Here is a 9,894-nt window from a genome sequence, read left to right as displayed (position 1 = left end):
TATCTATATGTATACAGATTTTAATTTTAATGGACTGATGTATAAAAATATTTTATATAATTATTTAATTTTATTTTATTTTATGATTATTTATGTGATTTATGTCAAAAATAATTAATTTTAGTGATGCAATATTGTACAATTAGTTATATATAAAATTATTTTATATTTATTAATATAAATTTAATTTTGATATAATAAATATGTATAATATTTTACACAATTATTTAATTATATATTTCTTATAGTTATTCATATAATTAATATAAAAAATAATTATTTTTATTACATATTTAAGATTGTGTTTAGTTCTAAAAATAAGATAAAATAAGATAGTAAAAATAAGACACAAAAAAATAAAAATATAAAAATAAATATTTTTATATTTTATTTAGTGATAAATTAAAATAAATTATAAAAATTTAATTTATTTTTATTTTTTTAATAAAAAAATTTAAAAAAAATATAATATTAATAAATATAATAATAAAAAATAACAAAAATAATAAAAAATAAAAATATTAATATTTTTTTATTAAAATAAAAATAAAATATATTAATTTAATATTTTTAAATATAATATTTATTTATAACTCATATGTGAAATACGATTTTGTATCTTTATATTTTTGTTTCATTATTCCATACTTGTAAACAAAGTAACAAACAGTAGGTGGCGTTACGTGTAAATTAAATTCTATTTATATTTATACTGATACTGATATATATAAGAGTGGCCTCGTACATTCGTAGATTACACGTTTTATAAGAAAAGAGAAGGGAACGGCAAAACGCAACGTCGCAACGGTATATGCTTTCCGCTCGCTAAGTCCTTTTGACATAACACACACTCTCACTAGCTTCGGTTAGGGCAGATGGCAATTTGGGGCTTTTTCTGCGCAATTAGGGCACACAATTTTCTGTGATTGATCCTCGCAAGCGGAAGAAGATGTAATACCAAAGAGATTCTCGTTCTTCATCCTTCATCTTTGACCGTTTCCGCGAGTGTCGTAACTGCAGGACTCGAAGCCGTTTTTCTGTTAGGGTTTTTCGTCGTTGTCGTCGCATGAAGGGTGCGTTGGATCGGACGAAGGTGGTGCTGCGGCACTTGCCTCCTACGATTTCTGAGGCCGCACTTTTGGACCAAATTGACGGCACCTTCGCTGGCCGCTACAATTGGGTCTCCTTTCGTCCCGGAAAAATCAGGTTTGCGATTCTGCATTTCCGCTCCTTCAGCTTATAATGTTTAGTTTCTTTTTTCTTCATTGTTTCTTTGCTTTAATATTCCTTTGTTAATGTTTATTTAGATATTATTTTGTTCCATTATTGAATCTTGTTTTATGCAAAGAAATGCCAGATTGATATCAAAATCCTTGAAGGGATAGTTTAATGTCCAGCATATCTTTTCTTTTAGTGTCTTTTTGTGCTTATGCATCGACTGCAGACGTCTCTGTTGTAGCAGTATGTATATGAAGGAAGAGTGGCTTTGAAATCATCCTTGTTACTTCTCTTTTGTTCTACATTCTTACACTAAAGTTATGGTTGCGTGTATATCTTATTACCGGAGCCAAGTAACCCTGGTTGAGGTTTGCCCTGTTATTGGGAGAATAACTTTAAAATATATTTGAATTGTTCACCATCTTGTTGCTTGTTTCATTGGTAGCACTCCTTTTTCTTGAATTCCTTTATTTGAAGTTTTTTTTTTTCTCGTTAAGGCTGACCGTCTATGATGCGATTTGTTATATGAATGGATGTGCGTTTACAATGCGTAGCATATATGTTAAGCCTTTTCTTTTTTTAAAAATCTTTTACATCGATTTTCAGCCAGAAGCATATGTCCTATTCCAGAGCTTACGTTGACTTCAAAAAGCCAGAGGACGTTATAGAGTTTGCTGAGTTCTTTAACGGCCACATCTTTGTAAATGAAAAGGGTAACTATTGACATCCTCTGCAATTATTCATTAGTCATGTGTATGATCTTGCAAAAGTAAAAGGGTTGTATCATTGTCATCATTATTGTAGTTGGATTTTGGTCAGTGCATTTTTACTAGCTTCTATAGATATGTCTCCAGTACCAAAGCTGGCTCTCCACATATTTTAAGCAATGAGTGGAATATCTGACTTGGGACAGGGTTTACGTTGCATATACTCAATATCTTTTAAGGAATATGTGTAGAAAGCTTTCGATTATCATCAATTTTGTATTCAAAGTAACTTAATCCACATACACACTGCATCCTGACTCTGGATCTCTCTCTCTGTGGCTGTATTTCCTTCCCAGGAGCACAGTTCAAAGTCATGGTTGAATATGCTCCTTCACAACGTGTTCCTAGACAGTGGTCTAAAAAGGATGGCCGCGATGGGTCCATATACAAAGGTACCACTTAGACAGAGACTTGACGTATCTTTCAGGGTATATGTTAGTCAAATGGACTTATATGTATTGAATCTTTTCCTTTTGATAAATATTAGTATTTGCATGGTTAACATCTAGATTCTGAGTATCTGGAGTTTCTTGAACTTCTTGCCAAGCCTGTTGAGAATCTTCCCAGTGCTGAGATACAGTTGGAGAAAAGGGAAGCAGAACGATCAGGTTAGGCAATTAATATGGAAAATATGCAATAAATTTTAGGTTTGAAAGTTAAGCAATATAATATCGTTCATTGACAGAATTGGTAGGTCTGAGATATCTTTAATTTTATTTATTTGATTCATGTTCCTAAGCAGGTGCTGCAAAAGATAATCCTGTAATTACACCATTGATGGACTTTGTGCGTCAGAAAAGAGCTGCCAAGGGACCTCGGGTATTCTTGCATCTGATTAACTCATGAAGTCCCATTATGTGTGCATTTGTGTATCCATCTGTGCATGTGTTGAGATGTGAGAGTGAATGTTTGTGCAGAGATCACTTTCTAATGGAAAAGTGAGTAGAAGAGCTGGCACATCATCAAATGGGAGTAGTTGTTCTGCCTCGTCAAGACGAGGTTCTGGAAAGAAGAGGATTTCCACCACAATGGTGTGTTGCTTGTATTGTTAATTTGTTCACTAGTTCATTAGAGAGCAATGTGTTTTTCATTTCTAATTCTAAGTAACCACTTATATTTTGCTCTGGGCACTTGGGATGAATAATTTATTTCCATTTACCTGATTGTGTCAGATTGCATAGTTGTCTCCTTGCTAGGGTAAAAAGATCAATTTTTGGTTCTGAGAAGTTAAGTATTAGTACTGGCAATTAGATGCAATATTTTTCTAAACAAGCTGTGATATATTTTTATTTTATTCAACCTCATTCTTTTGTAAAACTGTGGGAGGGAAATAAATACTTTTGATTTTTGTGGTATTGTTTGGCTTATGAAAATAGCAGAAGCATGAAATAATGATATTTTTTCTTATTTAGAGAAATAGGTAGTGAGCAGCTTATATTTTAAGCAGAAGCAGTAGAAGAGAGTGAAATGATCCTTAAATTTCATGCACCATTTTTTTTAAGAAAATATATCATTTATTATCTATTAATTTAAAGGATAATAATTTCTTTTTTAATAAAAAAGTACTTCTATAATTTCATCAAAATATAGAAGTATCTTTTTTCAATGTTTGCTCCTGTTTCTGCTTTTGGGAAGAAAAAACACAGTTCTCTCAAAATCTTAACCGAATGGAATGGCCCCAATAATATATTTTCCGGAAAAATTGCAGATGGAACTTAGAGTGATATGATTAAAAAATGGTCACTTTAAATTGTTATTAATATATTAGTTTACTATAAATCAAATTTTTAGTTCATCGTAAAGCAATGCCAGTATTTGATAATTCTCTAGTTGTAATTGCTTGCACACACAGATATGGAGAATGATCTTGGTTCTAACTTGTGCTTAACAATGTCTGATTTTCACTTCTACGTCGGACAGTATGTTGCAAGAGACACAGGGAAAGGTTCCATTGGAAAAGACAAAACAATTTACACTTTGGTTCCCAGGCAAGGTGATCAGCATCATTCAAGTAAAACTTCAACTGTGGCTTCATCAGATGCAAACCAAACACTGGATGAGAATGGTAAGTTTATATTTTTGTTTGGAATTTAGTTGTTATTTGTTTCTCCTTTACGTCTCATTTACGGCTTGGGGCCCATGTTTGAAAACCTCTTTGAATGTATACATTTGTTTTATTTGATGAATTTAGGGCATTGAGATTTTTTCTTCTAATATAAGTTGTGATATCAGCATAATCCCTGTGCCCTGTTTCTTAACTGGCTCTCCTAGCATTCTTGTTTCTGCATCATCATCATCATTCTATTATTATTATTGGAGTCGCTGTCTATTTTTGTATGAGTTAATAGTTTAGCTTTGTTTTCTTCAATTTAATTGTGTTCAATGGGGATTTGCTTAACACTTTGTCCTTTATTTAAGGAGTTGCTGGAAATACTGGTTCCGGGAAGAAGGTCCTGCTTCTTAAAGGGAAGGAAAGAGAGATAATTAATGTGAGCTTCTTATTTTCATCTGAGTAGTCCATTTTATTTATATGCTTGCACATGTTGCAAAAGGATTCGTCTAGAACCCTTAGGATGTGTTGACTAGAATGCATATTTTGATGCACAAGGAAGAAAATGCAGTGTGGACAAACCTGACCTGAATTGAGTGAAAGTTGTTTTATTTACTGTTCTTACTCTGATGGGAAGCAACTTTGAAATTCTGCTTCTTTATGTTGTGACGTCAATGTCAATGAGTTGCCACTGGTCATGTCTAGTTTGTATCAATCAGATGCATCTTGATCTGGTTTTCTGCAATTATCGCCTAAATTTTAATTAATTTGATTGATTCATTCTATTTGAATGTTCTCGTGGATGATAGTACCCTTAAATCATCCTTTTACTAATTGGAGTTGTTGATAAATGTTGGTTTCAATGTAATCTTAGTGGCTCATGAAATGACGAGGAGAGAGATTAACTAATTTATTAAGATTCAAGGATGGCACTTAGTTATTACTTGTCAGTTAATAATAAAAAGGTCAATGTACTATAGAGAAAGCACTACTTATAGATGATATTATGATGCTTATCATTTTATTGGCATAATGGTTCATACTAAAGTGACTTTGAGGATTATTTTCCTCTAATATGCTGCCTTATTGCTCGTGACATGAAATATGATGAATCAGGAATCCACTATAAGTTCTGGCATGGATTGTTCTTTGGTTCCTTTTATTGTGATTGATGGATTTATCATGTATGATCATGCTATCACTTCATATTTTGATGGGTTTCTTATTGTGCAGGGGTCTGATTTAGATAGTTTAATAGAGCAGAATAATGTAACATCTTCAGCCAAAACAATTGTTGGCTCAACACCTCTGAAGCAGAATCAGAGGCATGAAGGTAGTGCAAGGATTATTAGAAGCATACTCTCAAACAAGGAAATGCGCCAAAGTCAGTCAGCCAGGCCTCAATCGGAGCAGACAATACCAACATCTGATCTACAAAAAGAAAGACAACCACCTCGCCCTGTACATGTGCAATTGATTTTAAAGGGTTCTAATGGGACACCAGAGAATAGGATTGGCATGCATGATTCACGTAATTCAAGTGAGAGGCTGGAGAAACGTGTTAGGCATAAGGATAGACCTGATCGTGGTGTATGGACAAATCGTTCCATTGGAGGCGATGATTCTTTATCATTGTCTGCTTCCTCACAAGTAGACCATTTGGAAGGTAGATGCTTCATTATGTTTACTATGATTTCAATGACAGGTCTTCTGAAAAGCATGTTTTATGAGATAGAACTGTACATTTGGCATCTATTTGGTGTAAAGCTCATGATCTTTGTAAAGGACTTTGCCTCAGACATGTAGAGAGATTAGAAAGCTATGCCTTATAGATAGCTCTTTTGTTTTGTCTCTTGTATGGAAGATCTCTATCCTCCTTGAATTTGTTCTTCTGTCTTAATGATATTGTCTTATCAAGTTTTTTTTTATGTAATTATTATTTTTATTTATTTATTTGTTCAAAAAAGAATCCTTAGTGCTTGTATAAAATGTGAAAAAGCGAAAATCAGTTTCAATCAACGATACTACTGATGTTTAAGGCACAGCATTGTACTGTTGTCTGGAAATCTGGTGCAGCCCCTATGTGTTGTTCTCATTTGGTAATTTTTATATGTATCTGAAACAGGTCATGCAGAGTCAAAACATGTGACAGCACATGTAAGAGGTGGGGATGTAAAATCGATCGCAAGTGGTCGTGGCAGTCATTCCTCAGAAAATGGTTGGTTTTTTGGCTTTGGAATATAGGATCTTTATCTCTGTGTAAATTTAGATTGGTTTTTGTTTAATTTTCAATGCTTGTGTGCTTTTCAGGCTTTGGTAAACATTTTGGTCGCCGGGGACCAACACATCTGAAGGATGTTGATGGCTATTCTGTTGCAAATGAGGGAAAGCATCATAGAAGAACTAGTGGCTCACATGGTTCCCACGAGGTACCTAAATTTGATTTCTGCATGATTGTACACTATATTTTTTTTCTGGTTCAATAAAATGTCAGTATCTCCTATGAATTGCAGAAGCAGGTTTGGGTTCAGAAAGCAAGTTCTGGGACCTAGTGTATTTAGATTGGTGAGACAATCTCTTGATCAGGCCTGTAATTACATAGCTTAGAAACATGTTTTTTGCTGAACTGGTATTAGGACTTATCTGACATTTTTTTCCATGATTCTTTTAAAATTTTAGTGTGGAATTGTCATATATTAGGATAAAAATCCATCCATATTGCTGTGCATCTCATACCATTTGTTTTTTAGATTTTGATTAATTTAATTTTTTAAACAATCAAGCAGATTTCCCCCCCATAATATAGTTATTAAATTAGCATTAGCTTTATGAAATTTTAGTCTGCACTGCAAGGAGTGGTTAGATTTTGCTTTTAACAGAGGCCTCATAATTGTCAATCTTATATGAAAGAATTTGTGAAGATATTATGCAAAACTTTTATTTGCTCACAATTAAACACATTCATCTTTAATAGTTAAGTTGTATTCTAAAATGTGAATAATTATCATAAATCTAATGCATAAATGACAAGTCTATATAATAGAAGTCAAGAAGCAGAAGTGGGAAAAGCCCGAAAAACTGCACCAGCTATAATGTTAAGCCACTGAGATTTAAGGGCCTAGTAGATTTTTCTAGAAAGAGTAAAAACCCAGATAAAGATAAGAAACACACCAGCCCAAGCAAACGTACATTTCAACTCATAAATTCTGTTTTCTGCATTAGCAAAGTTCATACAAGAGAGAGGTAACCATAGTGAACTGGTTGATGGCATTATGTTGTTTTCTAACTGTATATGGAAATTTAATGATTTTCAGTGCCCATTTCTGTTTTCTGTATTTACCCATGTGAAGGTTGATTATTTTCCTGTGCAGTGGTAAGCTTGCTGACTTGCAATTTGGGAGCATCTATTTGCTAGCTGCTGGATTCTGTCTCTTTTTGGTTGACAGATTCTTCTAGGTAACTGAGTTTGTGTGGTAAAAAATTCTTTACAATTAAAATATTCGGACATAGATTGAAGATGGGATCCGTTCAGAGAGAGAGAGAGAGAGAGATTATTGGCATCAGAATTCCTTGGTCTCCCTATTACAAATTGTAGATGTTTGAAGAATTGTGGATAGATTTGAATAGCCTGGCAAGTTGACTGAGTAATGGGCATTGTCTGGGTTTATATTCCAATATCTTAAATAGTTTAGGTGTAAATATGAATCCAGGATTTTGTGTGTCCTTAGCAGCCCCTATTATACAATCTCTCGCTAGCTGTCCACCAAATACAAGTAGGAGCTTGCGAAAATGATCCTGGATCAGTTTTGGACTACCTCTCTGCTCATTTACATTGAAGGAACACTCAAATGGACTATGTTTCAGGCTCGCTATGTCTACATCCTATCGTTGACTTTGGAGTTTTCTCCAGGGCACAGACACGGAAATACCATAGATGGTGTGTTACTAAGGATAAATAAGGTCTTGCGGGAGTTACTAGTGTGTGGATATTGTTCTGGCTCTAAAATATTATTGTACAGTGTGGTATTGCATACTTGCATGTCTCAGCAAAACATGGCTGTTACACTGCTGGTTCGTGATTATAAGTTAATTAATTTTGTGAATTACCATCCTTATCCTTCCCAAACGTAGTAGTTATAAACCCATGTTTAGATTATTGTGGATGTCATCCGTCTGTAAAGTCCTTTATGCTATTTGGGTATTAGAATTCCATCAGGATCACATTGGTGTCATGGTGTGTGGATGTTTTCCAACTGTAAAGTTTGGGAGGGAGGATGTCTAAGACGAAATATGAAGTTTATCCTTATATTTAATAACATCTTTTTACCAAATTTACTCTGGCTTCCTTATGTTGTTTTTCAATTTTCATTTTTAGCACGAGATTTAAATATATTACTGTGGAAATTCATGTAGTCGTCTTCACGTAGTAGTTTTCATGTTTTTCATGTAAAGATGATAGTTAAAATTTAAAAGTTATTAGATGTTCATGTAAAGATGATAGTTAAAACTTAAAGGTTATTAGATAGTTTAATTAAACATGTTAAATAATTTAATAAATTTCATCTATCAATTTTATTCGAGCCAATTGCACGCCAGTGTTTACTTTTATAATACACACAAAGAAGGGCACATTGATATTATTGATTTAGCTTCTCTAATGTTGTCTCACATAAGTTACTCAACTCTTGGCTCTTTTAATATTATTATTATTATTTGTTCCCTTCTATTTGTTGGTTTGGCACCCTCGTCGAGCAGTGCTAACATGAAACGTCAACTTAGCAATGGAATAGGAAAGGATAGACTAGACACTAGAGGATTGGACTGACTCTACCCTCCACCGCATAAAATTTGTTCTGTCTTCTATTTTTTATTATGACGTTTAAATGTTATAAATTAAAACTAGTGGTTGTGCTCAATGTGTTTCAGTATACAAGAATTTATGGCAGAAACAACGGTGGTCTTTGTCTTCTTTAATTCATCGTATAAAGTACTGTAGTAATTAGTCAGACTAGAGGGACCGTTTTTCGTGGTCATTTGCGCACATGAATGTCCCCACACTTTCCCAAACAATAAGAGATACTAACAGCATCGTTTGTAAGCATGAACTCTTGACAAATGTTCCTTCTCCAATCTCCCTAAAAGCTAAGTTCATCTCATATATTGCCATTTCATGAAATTGCAATACTTTAGTGCGGGGTGTGTAAAATCTATAGCCTCAAGTATTCAAGTATAGTATTTAAGTAGGTGGTTATTTACATAAAGATATTTTTTAAGTAAAAATATTGGTTAAGATTATATGTATTATATTAAATAATCTAGTGAAATATATTAAAATATTTGACAATTTTTAATTATCGTGATATTTTTATATGAATATATCCTTAGTTGATGATATTGGATTAAGAACCTTTTTTCTTGTTCTCATCCACAAGACTAATGGATACATCATTTTAAAAGCTAGTAGTGGTGGTTAAGGAGGCAAGGATGGCCTACATATACCGTGTCAAGCAATGCGTAGATTGGAGCGAACATGCATCTAGAATATTCTTCCCTCTCCTCCCTCTTCATTTTCTTAAAATTCGTTTTATATTAATATATATATAATATAATACTATAAATGTTTAATATACATAACTCCCCCACTCACCAAGTACTATTTTAGTATATGCTTCAACTTGGGATGTTCAGCCACTTTCACTAATCCCATGTTAGTAAGGTTGCTTATTATTATATACCTTTGGGGAAAAAAAAAAAGAGGTTGCTTATTATGAGTTTGTTTGGAATGAAAGAAATTGAAATTTACTTAAGTGTTCATTTTTTTTTTATTTTGAAACAATTAAAAATAAATGATTTAAATTC

The 9,894-nt window shown here is 33.1% G+C and overlaps 1 protein-coding gene across 2 annotated transcripts; it reads left to right on the top strand.

Moving 5' to 3' along the window:
* Positions 1-729: 729 nt before the first annotated feature.
* LOC107638503 (regulator of nonsense transcripts UPF3) lies at positions 730-8,366 on the top strand. Of its 2 annotated transcripts, none has more exons than XM_088483187.1 (13): positions 730-1,206; positions 1,825-1,931; positions 2,282-2,377; positions 2,495-2,593; positions 2,728-2,804; positions 2,903-3,016; positions 3,906-4,050; positions 4,407-4,474; positions 5,269-5,701; positions 6,161-6,253; positions 6,346-6,464; positions 6,549-6,600; positions 7,407-8,366. In XM_088483187.1, exons 1-12 carry the CDS (start codon positions 1,067-1,069, stop codon positions 6,585-6,587), a joined length of 1,530 nt encoding a protein of 509 aa, XP_088339313.1. In that variant the 5' UTR covers positions 730-1,066; the 3' UTR covers positions 6,588-6,600; positions 7,407-8,366. The 2 variants fall into 2 exon arrangements, with proteins under 2 accessions (XP_088339313.1, XP_088339312.1); XM_088483186.1 differs by having other exon boundaries at positions 734-1,206; positions 4,404-4,474.
* Positions 8,367-9,894: the final 1,528 nt, after the last annotated feature.

The sequence above is a fragment of the Arachis ipaensis genome, chromosome B4 (genome assembly GCF_059453495.1).
Source record: "Arachis ipaensis isolate K30076 ecotype BB chromosome B4, ASM5945349v1, whole genome shotgun sequence".
Taxonomy (NCBI): Eukaryota; Viridiplantae; Streptophyta; class Magnoliopsida; order Fabales; family Fabaceae; genus Arachis; species Arachis ipaensis.
The sequence above is the reverse complement of the archived record's forward strand: the minus strand, read 5'-3'. Positions and strand labels throughout refer to the sequence as shown.